Source organism: Pleurodeles waltl, chromosome 2_1 (genome assembly GCF_031143425.1).
Source record: "Pleurodeles waltl isolate 20211129_DDA chromosome 2_1, aPleWal1.hap1.20221129, whole genome shotgun sequence".
In the NCBI taxonomy this organism is placed as follows: domain Eukaryota; kingdom Metazoa; phylum Chordata; class Amphibia; order Caudata; family Salamandridae; genus Pleurodeles; species Pleurodeles waltl.
This window is the reverse complement of record NC_090438.1, coordinates 285,249,402-285,265,909: the sequence shown is the minus strand read 5'-3', so window position 1 is coordinate 285,265,909 and position 16,508 is coordinate 285,249,402. Positions and strand designations below refer to the sequence as shown.

The 16,508-nt window shown below is 46.5% G+C and overlaps 1 protein-coding gene across 1 annotated transcript in view; it reads left to right on the top strand.

Annotated features, from left to right (window-relative positions):
- The first annotated feature begins 10,399 nt into the window (after positions 1 to 10,399).
- SLC9A6 (solute carrier family 9 member A6) overlaps positions 10,400 to 16,508 on the top strand; it is a 217,620-nt gene continuing 211,511 nt past the window's right edge. The window contains exon 1 of the mRNA XM_069212484.1: positions 10,400 to 10,744. Within this exon, the coding sequence (XP_069068585.1) occupies positions 10,477 to 10,744 (268 nt within the window). The 5' untranslated portion in view covers positions 10,400 to 10,476. The remainder of the gene's footprint in view (positions 10,745 to 16,508) is intronic.

Sequence of the window (16,508 nt, the reverse complement as noted above, 5' to 3'; positions counted from 1 at the left end):
ATGGATGATGTGTTTTTGGAAGAGATTGTTGAGCAGACTAATTTGTATGCGGAGCAGCATTTGAGGGACAACGCTGCTAGACTTAGGCCACACTCTAGAGCTGCCCAGTGGATTCCCACAAATTTGGAGGAGCTAAAAAAGTTTTTGGGTTTGACTTTTTTGATGGGGTTGATAAGGAAGCCGTCACTGGCTTCTTATTGGTCTACTAGTCCCTTGATGGCAACAGCTATATTTCCAGCTACCATGAGTCGTAATCGGTATTTGCTTCTTCTTAGGATGCTGCATTTTGTTGACAATGCATTAGCCTTGCCACGAGATCACCCAGATTCTGACCGTCTTTTTAAGATTAGGCCTGTCCTTGATCATTTTGTAGATCGGTTTTCGGAGGTCTATGTTCCAGGCAAAGAGATAAGTGTGGACGAGTCTTTGGTCCTCTTCAAGGGTCGTTTGGTTTTTAGGCAGTACATTCCTAGCAAAAGGGCACGATATGGAATTAAATTGTATATGCTGTCTGAAAGTAGGACAGGATATGTGTATAGTTTCCGTGTGTACACTGGTAGGGATTCCAATATTGACCCCCCTGGTTGTCCTCCCACTTTTGGAGTTACTGAGAAAATAGTGTGGGATCTTGGTAGACGACTGTTCAACAAAGGTCACCATTTGTATGTAGATAACTTCTACACTGGTGTGCAGTTGTTCAAGGAATTGTTTAGAGTGGACACAGTTGCTTGTGGCACAATCCGTTCTAACCGGAAAGGCTATCCAAGGGAGCTTGTCTGTAAAAAACTTGAGAGGGGACAGTGCTGTGCCTTGCGGAACGAGGAGCTGCTAGCTTTGAAATTTTCAGACAAGAGGGATGTCTACATGCTAAGTACCATCCATGATGAGAGTACTTCCCCTGTGACTGTTTGAGGCCAGGTTGCTGAAGTGCGCAAACCTGTGTGCATTTTAGATTATAATAAGCACATGGGAGGTGTAGATAGAGTTGACCAGAGGTTGGAACCTTATACTGCTATTCGTAAGTCTTATGTTTGGTATAAGAAGTTAGCACTTCACCTCTTCCACTTAGCAACCTTCAATGCTTTTATTGTGTTTAGGGATAGGTCTCCAGACTCAAAGATGACATTTGTGAAATTTCAGGAGTCAGTGATAGAGAGCCTTATTGTGGTGGAACAGGCCAGAGTTCCTAGAGAAGCAGTGGTGGAGGATGTGGCTAGATTGAAAGATCGCCACTTTGCTGAGCACATTCCTCCCACACCCAAAAAAGACTTTCCAGCTAAGAAATGTAGAGTGTGTTTTCGAAGAGGTATCCGGAGGGAGTCTCGAATGTACTGCCCAGATTGTCCTTCAAAGCCTGGGCTGTGTGTCGGTGCTTGTTTTAAGAATTACCACACCCAGAAGAATTTCTGGGAACAACCATGAGTGTAAACTCATGTCTGTTTTGTATTTTCATGTGTTTAGTTTCATGGTTAGCATTTCTGTCATGTTGTTAGTTAGAGCTTTTGTGTTTGTTGTTTTGTAATTCTTTCTACTTAGTTAGGGGTTCCTCTGTTTAAAAAAAATAAAAAAAATATGATGCCATTGTGTGTGGAGTGGGGCTTGGCTGAGACTGTACATATTGACTTGATGTTGGCTACTGCAACACACTGCCAGCCAAACACCAGTCCACACACTCCCATCAGCTGGTGTGATTGTTGTATCAGGCATGTGGGCGTATGTAAGTGATGGGCCCTTGAGTGGCGCTGTCTGTCGATGTGAGTGTTGTAATGTGCTGGGCCCGTGGCTGGCGGTGTGAATGGCCTTGTGTGTGTCATGTATGAAAGTTGTGTGAATGGACTGTAAAGCGGTTGGTGCCTTGTCGCGGCTTTACAGCTCACGAGCTGTGAGTCATTGGTTCAGTTTTTTGCCTTTCAGTTACTAACAGTGCTTTTCATTTTTGTGAAAGCTCTTGTTAGTAAAATTTGATCCACTGAACCATCACTCACCCTCGTGCCAAATCCAACCAGTATGTGTGGTAAAAATGACCAAACCTGCTCCGCTGTAATCAGGCGTCGCAGCACACCTATGACACGCTAGGTGCCTCAGGTGGGACCCCGATGATGAAGCATGCCACCAACTTGGTTGGTGGGTGAGGGGTCTTTTTCACATAACCTAAGTGTGTTTCTTTTCAAAATTTTAGTGTTTGGCACATCACGGACGTATGTGGGCACATCAAAACGATATATTACAAAACTACCTGTGTTTGGGGGGGGAGAGGGCACCTATGTTTTTGGTCCTGTGTGCGGCCTTCATCTAGGGAAACCTACCAAACCCAGACATTTTTTAAAACTAGACACCCCAAGGAGTCTAGGGAGGAGTGGCTTGCGTGGATCCCCCAACATTTTCTTACCCAGACTCCTCTGTAAACCTCAAAATGTGCTTAAAAAAAGCATATTTTCCTGACTTTTCTTCGTACGATCACCACTCCAGCACAAAATTCCTACTCCCCAGTGTTCCCCTCAGTCTCCCAAATAAAATGACACCTCACGTATGTGGGTCCCCAAAGCAGAGTCAGTCTAAAGATGTATAAAAGAATATGTCCTTATAAACTCGCAGTACTATCCCCTGTATCTCTACAAGTTTTGGGCCTTATTCTGTTGGAGGCACCTGGCCCACCCACACAACTGAGGTATCATTTTTATCAGGAGACTTGGGGGAACGCTGGGTGGAAGGAAATTTGTGGCTCCACTCAGATTCCAGAACTTTCTGTCACCGAAATGTGTGAAAAATGCGTTTTTTTAGCCAAAATTTGAGGTTTGGAAAGGATTCTGGGTAACAGAACCTGGTCAGAGCCCCTCAAGTCACCCCATCTTGGATTCCCCTAGGTCTCTAGTTTTCAGAAATGCACAGGTTTGGTAGGTTTCCCTAGGTGCTGGCTGAGCTACAGGCCAAACACTACAGGTAGGCACTGTTTTCAATGAAAAAATGTGATGTGTCCACGCTGCGCTTTGGGGCGTTTCCTGTCGCGGGCGCTAGGCCTACCCACACAAGTGAGGTATCATTTTTATCGGGAGACGTGGGGGAACGCTGGGTGGAAGGAAATTTGTGGCCCCTCTCAGATTCCAGAACTTTCTGCCACAGAAATGTGAGGAACATGTGTTTTTTTAGCCAAATTTTGAGGTTTGCAAAGGATTCTGGGTAACAGAACCTGGTCCGAGCCACACAAATCACCCCATCTTGGATTCCCCTAGGTCTCTAGTTTTCAGAAATGCACAGGTTTGGTAGGTTTCCCTAGGTGGCGGCTGAGCTACAGGCCAAAATCTACAGGTAGGCACTTTGCTAAAAACAGGTCTGTTTTCTGTGATGTGTCCACGTTGCGCTTTGGGGCGTTTCCTTTCGCGGGCGCTAGGCCTACCCACACAAGTGAGGTATCATTTTTATCGGGAGACGTGGGGGAACGCTGGGTGGAAGGAAATTTGTGGCTCCTCTCAGATTCCAGAACTTTCTGCCACAGAAATGTGTGGAACATGTGTTTTTTTAGCCAATTTTTGAGCTTTGCAAAGGATTCTGGGTAACAGAACCTGGTCCGAGCCCCGCCAGTCACCCCTCCTTGGATTCCCCTAGGTCTCTAGTTTTCAGAAATGTACAGGTTTGGTAGGTTTCCCTAGGTGCCGGCTGAGCTAGAGGCCAAAATCTACAGGTAGTCACTTCGCAAAAAACACCTCTGTTTTCTTCCAAAATGTTGGTGGTGTCCACGTTGCGCTTTGGGGCGTTTCCTGTCGCGGGCGCTAGGCCTACCCACGCAAGTGAGGTATCATTTTTATCGGGAGACTTGGGGGAACGCTGGGTGGAAGGAAATTTGTGGCTCCTCCCAGATTCCAGAACTTTCTGCCACAGAAATGTGAGGAACATGTGTTTTTTTAGCCAATTTTTGAGCTTTGCAAAGGATTCTGGGTAACAGAACCTGGTCCGAGCCCCGCCAGTCACCCCTCCTTGGATTCCCCTAGGTCTCTAGTTTTCAGAAATGTACAGGTTTGGTAGGTTTCCCTAGGTGCCGGCTGAGCTAGAGGCCAAAATCTACAGGTAGTCACTTCGCAAAAAACACCTCTGTTTTCTTCCAAAATTTTGGTGGTGTCCACGTTGCGCTTTGGGGCGTTTCCTGTCGCGGGCGCTAGGCCTACCCACGCAAGTGAGGTATCATTTTTATCGGGAGACTTGGGGGAACGCTGGGTGGAAGGAAATTTGTGGCTCCTCCCAGATTCCAGAACTTTCTGCCACAGAAATGTGAGGAACATGTGTTTTTTTAGCCAATTTTTGAGCTTTGCAAAGGATTCTGGGTAACAGAACCTGGTCCGAGCCCCGCCAGTCACCCCTCCTTGGATTCCCCTAGGTCTCTAGTTTTCAGAAATGCACAGGTTTGGTAGGTTTCCCTAGGTGGCGGCTGAGCTAGAGGCCAAAATCTACAGGTAGGCACTTTGCTAAAAACAGGTCTGTTTTCTGTGATGTGTCCACGTTGCGCTTTGGGGCGTTTCCTGTCGCGGGCGCTAGGCCTACCCACACAAGTGAGGTATCATTTTTATCGGGAGACGTGGGGGAACGCTGGGTGGAAGGAAATTTGTGGCTCCTCTCGGATTCCAGAACTTTCTGCCACAGAAATGTGAGGAACATGTGTTTTTTTAGCCAATTTTTGAGCTTTGCAAAGGATTCTGGGTAACAGAACCTGGTCCGAGCCCCGCCAGTCACCCCTCCTTGGATTCCCCTAGGTCTCTAGTTTTCAGAAATGTACAGGTTTGGTAGGTTTCCCTAGGTGCCGGCTGAGCTAGAGGCCAAAATCTATAGGTAGTCACTTCGCAAAAAACACCTCTGTTTTCTTCCAAAATTTTGGTGGTGTCCACGTTGCGCTTTGGGGCGTTTCCTGTCGCGGGCGCTAGGCCTACCCACGCAAGTGAGGTATCATTTTTATCGGGAGACTTGGGGGAACGCTGGGTGGAAGGAAATTTGTGGCTCCTCCCAGATTCCAGAACTTTCTGCCACAGAAATGTGAGGAACATGTGTTTTTTTAGCCAATTTTTGAGCTTTGCAAAGGATTCTGGGTAACAGAACCTGGTCCGAGCCCCGCCAGTCACCCCTCCTTGGATTCCCCTAGGTCTCTAGTTTTCAGAAATGCACAGGTTTGGTAGGTTTCCCTAGGTGGCGGCTGAGCTAGAGGCCAAAATCTACAGGTAGGCACTTTGCTAAAAACAGGTCTGTTTTCTGTGATGTGTCCACGTTGCGCTTTGGGGCGTTTCCTGTCGCGGGCGCTAGGCCTACCCACACAAGTGAGGTATCATTTTTATCGGGAGACGTGGGGGAACGCTGGGTGGAAGGAAATTTGTGGCTCCTCTCGGATTCCAGAACTTTCTGCCACAGAAATGTGAGGAACATGTGTTTTTTTAGCCAATTTTTGAGCTTTGCAAAGGATTCTGGGTAACAGAACCTGGTCCGAGCCCCGCCAGTCACCCCTCCTTGGATTCCCCTAGGTCTCTAGTTTTCAGAAATGTACAGGTTTGGTAGGTTTCCCTAGGTGCCGGCTGAGCTAGAGGCCAAAATCTACAGGTAGTCACTTCGCAAAAAACACCTCTGTTTTCTTCCAAAATTTTGGTGGTGTCCACGTTGCGCTTTGGGGCGTTTCCTGTCGCGGGCGCTAGGCCTACCCACGCAAGTGAGGTATCATTTTTATCGGGAGACTTGGGGGAACGCTGGGTGGAAGGAAATTTGTGGCTCCTCCCAGATTCCAGAACTTTCTGCCACAGAAATGTGAGGAACATGTGTTTTTTTAGCCAATTTTTGAGCTTTGCAAAGGATTCTGGGTAACAGAACCTGGTCCGAGCCCCGCCAGTCACCCCTCCTTGGATTCCCCTAGGTCTCTAGTTTTCAGAAATGCACAGGTTTGGTAGGTTTCCCTAGGTGGCGGCTGAGCTAGAGGCCAAAATCTACAGGTAGGCACTTTGCTAAAAACAGGTCTGTTTTCTGTGATGTGTCCACGTTGCACTTTGGGGCGTTTCCTGTCGCGGGCGCTAGGCCTACCCACACAAGTGAGGTATCATTTTTATCGGGAGACGTGGGGGAACGCTGGGTGGAAGGAAATTTGTGGCTCCTCTCGGATTCCAGAACTTTCTGCCACAGAAATGTGAGGAACATGTGTTTTTTTAGCCAATTTTTGAGCTTTGCAAAGGATTCTGGGTAACAGAACCTGGTCCGAGCCCCGCCAGTCACCCCTCCTTGGATTCCCCTAGGTCTCTAGTTTTCAGAAATGTACAGGTTTGGTAGGTTTCCCTAGGTGCCGGCTGAGCTAGAGGCCAAAATCTACAGGTAGTCACTTCGCAAAAAACACCTCTGTTTTCTTCCAAAATTTTGGTGGTGTCCACGTTGCGCTTTGGGGCGTTTCCTGTCGCGGGCGCTAGGCCTACCCACGCAAGTGAGGTATCATTTTTATCGGGAGACTTGGGGGAACGCTGGGTGGAAGGAAATTTGTGGCTCCTCCCAGATTCCAGAACTTTCTGCCACAGAAATGTGAGGAACATGTGTTTTTTTAGCCAATTTTTGAGCTTTGCAAAGGATTCTGGGTAACAGAACCTGGTCCGAGCCCCGCCAGTCACCCCTCCTTGGATTCCCCTAGGTCTCTAGTTTTCAGAAATGCACAGGTTTGGTAGGTTTCCCTAGGTGGCGGCTGAGCTAGAGGCCAAAATCTACAGGTAGGCACTTTGCTAAAAACAGGTCTGTTTTCTGTGATGTGTCCACGTTGCGCTTTGGGGCGTTTCCTGTCGCGGGCGCTAGGCCTACCCACACAAGTGAGGTATCATTTTTATCGGGAGACGTGGGGGAACGCTGGGTGGAAGGAAATTTGTGGCTCCTCTCGGATTCCAGAACTTTCTGCCACAGAAATGTGAGGAACATGTGTTTTTTTAGCCAATTTTTGAGCTTTGCAAAGGATTCTGGGTAACAGAACCTGGTCCGAGCCCCACCAGTCACCCCTCCTTGGATTCCCCTAGGTCTCTAGTTTTCAGAAATGTACAGGTTTGGTAGGTTTCCCTAGGTGCCGGCTGAGCTAGAGGCCAAAATCTACAGGTAGTCACTTCGCAAAAAACACCTCTGTTTTCTTCCAAAATTTTGGTGGTGTCCACGTTGCGCTTTGGGGCGTTTCCTGTCGCGGGCGCTAGGCCTACCCACGCAAGTGAGGTATCATTTTTATCGGGAGACTTGGGGGAACGCTGGGTGGAAGGAAATTTGTGGCTCCTCCCAGATTCCAGAACTTTCTGCCACAGAAATGTGAGGAACATGTGTTTTTTTAGCCAATTTTTGAGCTTTGCAAAGGATTCTGGGTAACAGAACCTGGTCCGAGCCCCGCCAGTCACCTCTCCTTGGATTCCCCTAGGTCTCTAGTTTTCAGAAATGCACAGGTTTGGTAGGTTTCCCTAGGTGGCGGCTGAGCTAGTGGCCAAAATCTACAGGTAGGCACTTTGCTAAAAACAGGTCTGTTTTCTGTGATGTGTCCACGTTGCGCTTTGGGGCGTTTCCTGTCACGGGGGCTAGGCCTACCCACACAAGTGAGGTATCATTTTTATCGGGAGACGTGGGGGAACGCTGGGTGGAAGGACATTTGTGGCTCCTCTCAGATTCCAGCACTTTCTGCCACAGAAATGTGAGGAACATGTGTTTTTTTAGCCAATTTTTGAGCTTTGCAAAGGATTCTGGGTAACAGAACCTGGTCCGAGCCCCGCCAGTCACCCCTCCTTGGATTCCCCTAGGTCTCTAGTTTTCAGAAATGTACAGGTTTGGTAGGTTTCCCTAGGTGCCGGCTGAGCTAGAGGCCAAAATCTACAGGTAGTCACTTCGCAAAAAACACCTGTTTTCTTCCAAAATTTTGGTGGTGTCCACGTTGCGCTTTGGGGCGTTTCCTGTCGCGGGCGCTAGGCCTACCCACGCAAGTGAGGTATCATTTTTATCGGGAGACTTGGGGGAACGCTGGGTGGAAGGAAATTTGTGGCTCCTCCCAGATTCCAGAACTTTCTGCCACAGAAATGTGAGGAACATGTGTTTTTTTAGCCAATTTTTGAGCTTTGCAAAGGATTCTGGGTAACAGAACCTGGTCCGAGCCCCGCCAGTCACCCCTCCTTGGATTCCCCTAGGTCTCTAGTTTTCAGAAATGCACAGGTTTGGTAGGTTTCCCTAGGTGGCGGCTGAGCTAGAGGCCAAAATCTACAGGTAGGCACTTTGCTAAAAACAGGTCTGTTTTCTGTGATGTGTCCACGTTGCGCTTTGGGGCGTTTCCTGTCGCGGGCGCTAGGCCTACCCACACAAGTGAGGTATCATTTTTATCGGGAGACGTGGGGGAACGCTGGGTGGAAGGACATTTGTGGCTCCTCTCAGATTCCAGCACTTTCTGCCACAGAAATGTGAGGAACATGTGTTTTTTTAGCCAATTTTTGAGCTTTGCAAAGGATTCTGGGTAACAGAACCTGGTCCGAGCCACACAAATCACCCCATCTTGGATTCCCCTAGGTCTCTAGTTTTCAGAAATGCACAGGTTTGGTAGGTTTCCCTAGGTGGCGGCTGAGCTAGAGGCCAAAATCTACAGGTAGGCACTTTGCTAAAAACAGGTCTGTTTTCTGTGATGTGTCCACATTGCGCTTTGGGGTGTTTCCTGTCGCGGGCGCTAGGCCTACCCACACAAGTGAGGTATCATTTTTATCGGGAGACGTGGGGGAACGCTGGGTGGAAGGACATTTGTGGCTCCTCTCAGATTCCAGAACTTTCTGCCACAGAAATGTGAGGAACATGTGTTTTTTTAGCCAAATTTTGAGGTTTGCAAAGGATTCTGGGTAACAGAACCTGGTCCGAGCCACACAAATCACCCCATCTTGGATTCCCCTAGGTCTCTAGTTTTCAGAAATGCACAGGTTTGGTAGGTTTCCCTAGGTGGCGGCTGAGCTAGAGGCCAAAATCTACAGGTAGGCACTTTGCTAAAAACAGGTCTGTTTTCTGTGATGTGTCCACATTGCGCTTTGGGGCGTTTCCTGTCGCGGGCGCTAGGCCTACCCACACAAGTGAGGTATCATTTTTATCGGGAGACTTGGGGGAACATAGAATAGCAAAACAAGTGTTATTGCCCCTTGTCTTTCTCTACATTTTTCCCTTCCAAATGTAAGACAGTGTGTAAAAAAGACGTCTATTTGAGAAATGCCCTGTAATTCACATGCTAGTATGGGCACCCCGGAATTCAGAGATGTGCAAATAACCACTGCTTCTCAACACCTTATCTTGTGCCCATTTTGGAAATACAAAGGTTTTCTTGATAGCTATTTTTTACTCTTTATATTTCAGCAAATGAATTGCTGTATACCCGGCATAGAATGAAAACCCACTGCAGGGTGCAGGTCATTTATTGGCTCTGGGTACCTAGAGTTCTTGATGAACCTACAAGCCCTATATATCCCCGCAACCAGAAGAGTCCAGCAGACGTAACGGTATATTGCTTTCGAAAATCTGACATTGCAGGAAAAAGTTACAGAGTAAAACTTAGAGAAAAATTGATGTTTTTTTCACCTCAATTTCAATATTTTTCTTTTTCAGTTGCTATTTTCTGTAGGAAACCCTTGTAGGATCTACACAAATTACCCCTTGCTGAATTCAGAATTTTGTCTACTTTTCAGAAATGTTGCGGTTTATGGGATCCAGCGTTGGTTTCATGCCCATTTCTGTCACTGACTGGAAGGAGGCTGAAAGCACAAAAAATCGTAAAAATGGGGTATGTCCCAGTAAAATGCCAAAATTGGGTTGAAAAATTGGGTTTTCTGATTCAAGTCTGCCTGTTCCTGAAAGCTGGGAAGCTGGTGATTTTATCACCGCAAACCCTTTGTTGATGCCCTTTTCAGGGAAAAAACCACAAGCCTTCTTCTGCAGCCCATTTTTCCAATTTTTTTTAAAAAAATGAAATTTTCACTGTTTTTTGGCTAATTTCTTGGCCTCCTTCTGGGGAACCCACAAAGTCTGGGTACCTCTAGAATCCCTAGGATGTTGGAAAAAAAGGACGCAAATTTGGCATGGGTAGCTTATGTGAACAAAAAGTTACGAGGGCCTAAGCGCGAACTGCTCCAAATAGCCAAAAAAAGGCTCGGCACAGGAGGGGGAAAAGGCCTGGCAGCGAAGGGGTTAAGCAGTGGCACTTGGTCTGCTCGCCCTTGTTGTGCCCTCCGTGCAGCTGAATGGCTGTAGCGCCTGGCCTCCACCCCGCGAGACCTGCAGCTGTTTGTACGAGGTACGCAAGCTGCGTAAAGTGCGCGGCGGTGGGTGTAGCGGCTCCGCCGGCCGCCGGGGGCGCTGTGCTGACTCCTCTGAGTCCTCTTCCGCTCTTCCTCCAGACCCGTGCTCCCGTCCTCCCCGGAAGCTCCAGGCCCGGGATTCCCTGTTCGCCGCTCCCAGGATCCTGCGGAACAGGAAGCCGCGCAGAGCGCAGACATGGCGCTGAGCGGCGGAGCTGTCAGCCGCGGCCCGCCTCTCGGGCTTGCCCTGCTGTGGCTGGGCGTGTTGTGCCCGCCATGCAGCGCCCAGGACAGCGCTATGGAGGAGATAGTGACCGAGAAGGAGGCGGAAGCCAGCCACCGGCAGGACAGCGCCAGCCTGCTCATCTTCATCCTGCTGCTCACCCTCACCATCCTCACCATCTGGCTCTTCAAACATCGCAGGTTCAGGTTCCTGCACGAGACCGGCCTGGCCATGATCTATGGTTAGTAATCCTCTTAATGCCCGTGTATGTCTATTAAGTGCCCCCCCCCCCCCCCCACCGCACTGTTGTTAGTATGTGGTCATCAGCCAGTGTGTGCCGATATAGAACTACGTAGTACCCTTGACGTGAATATGGGCACCGTCGCAGTGTGTGCCGATACAGGATCCTGCAGTATCCACCCGCCCCAAATGTTTTCCAGTGTGTGGCCTTGAAAGTTGCTACGGGGGGGGGGGGGGGCGGCACTTTATAAGAACTGCCACACCGGTCAGGGTATGAGCTATGTTTACTGGGAAAGTGGAAACCAGTGTGGGAATTATTGTTAACATCCATTTTTTATATGCCACGTATATTGTATGCGCCCTATTAATGTCACAGTATAGTCCATGACTGTCATCCCAATGCTTGTTTTTATGAATGTTATGGTCTGTGGTTATTGACCCTCCCCCGGGCTTTACAGGTTGATATATATTCATTGCTATCTATGTTTGTGAGCTATGGCCAGTAGCAACTAATCAATGCTGATGTATGTTGTATGGTTGGTGCCCTCCATATGTCTGCCCCTGAATGCTGAATAGTAACTGTTCCCCCCACAAGTGAGCTTCTGGCTGGCATGTTTGGGTTCCCCTCAACTGTATGACACATGACCTATACTCATAAGTGTGCACTCACTAGTGTGTTCCTGTATATGTTATATTGCCAATGTTACACAAATGAGTGCCTCAGTGTAATGCACGGTTAGGCCCGACAACTGCTTTATTGGCAGTGTCCTCAAATGTGTCTTAGGGTGTGTGATTATTGTTTAGTACCCACAAACGTGACAGTACATGATCTGTGCACCTTAGCAACAATTGTGTGCAGGTAAATACTATATCACATGTGCACTATAGTTACTATATGCCACATGAATGGGACCTTCTCCAAAATGTGCAAGTCTTTCATCTATGGTTATGGCCTTCCCCATTGTTTTCCAGTATACTATTAGGATCTCCCGATGTGTTGCTGTCTGACAGATGGTTACACTCACCCTCCACCCCCACCTTAGTTAGCCCCAGGGTAGGATATATTTATTAATACTGTCTGCATCAACCGTTTTATACCCCTTTGCTGTGGTCAGCGCCAGTGGCTCTTCTTCAGTGTGTGCTTGCTCATTAGTACTTGCGATGTAGTCCTTATCTCTGAGGCACTTTGTGATCTTTGTTCAGATTGTGTACCAGCTTCGCAAAGCATTCCAGAGTATGGTGTATGGCTATGGCCTATCCTCCTTTCTGTCTGAGTGTCAGTATTGCTTCAGGAAAAGTACTGTCTGTGCTTAACATTATCTGTACTATAGTATGTATCTGTCTTGCTGCCCTCTTTGCCATTGTGCTATCTGTTTCCAGCCCTGGAATGATCATCTCTCCCTTGTAGTAGTCTCTGTGTGCTAGCGAGCCATATAGTATAAATCCTTTACATACATACTCGGTTCCATTTTACCATCTGTGGTGAGTATCTGTGCTGTCCTCCCTATCTGCGTGCTTTTACTATTTCCTTAGTTGGCTGTCTGTGTTGCTAACTTCCTGTACCATGGTTCTGTTGCACCAAATGTCACTTGACCGTACGGATGCTGAAGAGTGGTTTTACAATAAGTAAGTCGGATTGTTTCACATTCTCTCCAATTTCTACTATTAGACCAGTGCTTAATTTGTAAATAAAAACATGCTGGAGCCCAAAGCTCTCATGTGAAACACATGGCTGATGCAATTAAATGTGCGAGCACAAAATACTGAGACGGCGTAATCCTAAAATCATCTGGGCCTCTTTAAACCATTTACAGCCACTCCCTGCCCCTTCAGCTCGCTCTTGCAGCTTCATCCTTTTGTGGTGCTTTTTCACCCTTCCCTTCCTCTGTCTTTCCAATATGTGTCTTTTGCTTGAGGTAAATGCCTGATGTAGAAAAATAAGTGCCAGCCCCCCAGAATAAGTGCCGGTGTTCCCCACCGGCAACAATTAAGCACTGTATTAGACACTTAAGACATTGTGGTTATGCTCCGACTGAGACCTAACTTGCCTTCTCTTTGAAATCTCTTCTTGTGAAAGGAAGTTGATCGGAAATGCCAGGTGTTACTTAAAGAAAATAACTGTGTTCAAAATTGGCCCTATTGTGCCGTCCACAAGGTTGGCCTGTATAACATGCCTTCAGGCCTACCCTGTGTAGGTTGACTGCAGCAGGCTTTAGACCTGCTGCCAAACTGGTTAAAATAACCCCTTTTGACAGGCTTGAAACCCTGCTTTCAAATATGAAGTCACTCCTAAGTACACTATGTTGCCCAAATGTAGGGTGCCTGATTTTTAAAAGTGCGATATGTGCAAAATAAAATTTGGCATGTTCATCCAGTGTCTAGACCCAAAAGCTATTTTTACTGGCAGAACAGTTGCTGAATCCTAGGAAATGTCAAAGTACAGAAAAGTTTTCAATCTGTAACTTTTCACAGAAAACAGCCACAATAGTCATTCAAACCTTACTTATACTATTTTATGACAATTCCAATTTAATGGAAAAGTTATATTTTTAATCAATATTTACAAAAAGTAACTTTCGGTAAATTACCTTTTACCTACCTGAACGCTCAGTAGGCTAATTAGTCTACTGACATGTGGTCTGCCAGTGCTTGACCTTTAAATAGGGTGTGAAAGCTGCTACCAGAGCAGGGGCAATAGCTTGGGTGTTGGAGGTGGTTTTCTTCACTTGCAGGGTGGACAGGTCAGGTGTACCTAGGAACTTCATTAACTTGGAAAGAAGCAAAGTGAGTCCTGCAATTTCACATATAAATGTCACATGAGACACGGGGGAAGGCAATCCTTTGTTCCCAAAGCCTCCATCAGCCAAAACCTAGAGGGAGGTACGCTTCACACAAAATTATTTGTAGTGGACACACCTCTGGGTGGAGACACAAGCTCTGCACCACTGACGAAGGGTCTCCCCATCTTGAATTTTAGGAGTAGGTTCCACTGTGGGATGGTTTGCAGGAGGGCAAACAGAAAATGCTGAATAAATGGGTAGGATAATCCTGGGAACTTTTACCTTATTGGGTAGAGAAGAGCTAGAAGTCAACCCCACCCTCTGGCTACTGCCAGTCATAAATGTGGCACCTCATTGAACCCTCCTCAAAATACTTTCCACAGCTGAGGAAGATCAGAAAATGACTAAACCCTGCTTGCCCTGAACTGAGAGGAGGTCTGTAGGACTGTTACATGGGGCCAGAAGTAGCAAAGGGTTTTTCCCATTCTGTGTCAATGGGAAAATGTGTTCGTACATAGCCTATGGTTCCTACTAGGTTAGTAGGACTGTGTATATAGTAACAAGAACTTCAGAATATAGAGACTTACTCTACATATATAATCAGTAATTGTTTGGTTCAGCTAGCTCCTAGCACAACATCTAAACCCCTAAACTGACCAGGATGATAGGTGTTTTTGGTAACCTCGAACATGACACTCAGATTCCCAATGAATCTGTGGAAACAGATCTAACCCTTTCGTTTGATCACTCTTGCTTGCCCAGACTAAACACAAAAAAGATTTGAAAATGCATTTTCAACCTTTTATTGAAACAATTGCATTCTTGCAAAGAAAACATCTGCGATTTTTAGAATAAGCATTGTTAGAATGGTAAACAATTCAACCGTGTTAATTGTTAATAAAGTTGTCTCACTCCTTTCTGTATCTAATACTATACTAAAGAGCACAACAGAAGAAACCTACCAGATCAGTTGGGGTAGTCTAACCCCCATCCCTCAGCCTTACGGGTTAGGAAGCTGGTCTAAGTGTACAGACTATTTTCTTTTGCAGGATGGAGATCGGAATAAGCAGGGCTGTAGCTCAGTCTTAGTTCACAACGGTTCCATTATCATCTGGTGTGAAGTGCTCCTCTCAACGAGTATATCACCAATGCTGTTTATATAGTAAAACACACTCCCTATTGATTTGTGACGGAGGTGCAGAACAGCCACTTTGGTTTGTCTATCTAAAACAGGTTGTCTCCTAATGAGAACAGAAAAGGAAAACAAGGGCATCGCGTTCTGATTGTATTTTCCAGGAATTAATGTCCCGACTACAGGGCGGCAGTGCCTACAAGGAACAAATGTATGTACAGCACACTCTTGTGTTAGCAGAAAAGTATGTGAAAAGTCACTATTAGAAAGAGGTGTTAAGCTAGAAATGAAAATCTAATATGGACACCTAGCACGGACCATGCAACAACTGGACCTGCTCCCTTCTATAACCAGTACAAAGAAGTAGATTCCAAAGGTCAGTTGGGTCAGCTCCGGCATTGCTACAGGGACACAGCAAGTTGAAGAACCCTTTTTTTCCTGTGCTATACCAAGCCCTGTAGTTCTAAGAGCCCCCCTGAACCCTGGGAACCTTAGGTGAAGAGCTCAGGAAAAAGGGCCTTTTCCACTGTAAGGTTTTGTGACTTAGAAAAATTCTGACTTCCAGCTGCCATGGAAGCTGGACCAACCACCAGAGCTGATCCGTCAGACAGTACTTAGTTGGACTGATGGTACAGGTTTGTTTTGCTTTGAATGTCTCTGCAGCTACAAATCCATTTCAGCGGGCTCGCGGCAAGAAGGTATCGACTCTGAGGAGCCCTCTTCAGAGATATAGCCCACCGGCTTGTGCAACAGGAGAAATCTCAACTCCTTTTCAAAGACTAGGCCGCAGGTAGAAATCATGACTGAGCAAAGGCTCTGAAGGTATCTAACCAATGCGTCAGTGGGCATGAGTATGAAATTTGACTTTTCCAGCTGGACACTTTTCTGCCAGAATCAACAGCTTTATTGGAAGCTTGCTTAGTACCTATCCAACTTCATAGAGTCCTTCTGTACGCATCCTGCTGCCTTGCCTCACTGAGAGATTTTAACTTCCATTATGCAGACTAAGTCCGGAGGTAAAATCCTTGACCAGGCCGTCTTACTTGGTGTGTCTAACTTCATGATCCACTGCGGTCAACCTCAAGGTGCACCTGTGTCCTGGTCTACTGCGAACGTAGACTATAGTTAGTACTTCTTTTGCTCTGTTTTCACTTAAACTTTTAATAACTTATTGTTTTTTACTCCCCATGTTGGAGTCTTGTCGTTTTGGTGTCATTTTCTTTATTAAAATGCAGTCCATTTTTGTAATTCAGTTTAGGATTTATTTTCAGTGATTTAGTGGTTTGACTTTAATACTGTTTTGGTGCTACATTTATACTATACACATTGCCTTAAGTTAAGCTTATCTTCTCTGTGCCATAGCTACCAGTGGGTTGAGCTCAGGTTGATTTAATTACTTTTGTGGTTCACTCAGAAGAATTAGTATTACTATTCCTTGAGGGAATCACCCACCCCAAATAATAATCCCTCTTTGTTACGAAGGCATAATCATGATATTCATTCCCAGTAGTGTGTAAAAGGTCCAGTGATGTGAAAGTCTACATTTGTAGTATTCCACACCTGGCTGCATCACTCCATACCTTGAAACATATCAAATAGATATATCATCCTAAAATCTAACACCTCCTCTAAGACCCTGCCCACTTATGCCATTCATCCTTCTGGTCCTTGTATGTTAATTCACTTCTTTGTGTTACCAGTGATAAGTAACCTTTCTTTCCTCCCATGAAGCTACATCCTAATGCCATCTCTACCCTCATTCCACCTAAACTTTCCAGTATTTTTTGATCCCCTCAAGGTTATCAACTCCCCATTAGAGATAGCCTTGCTCTCCAGCAAAGTGGCCAGACCAC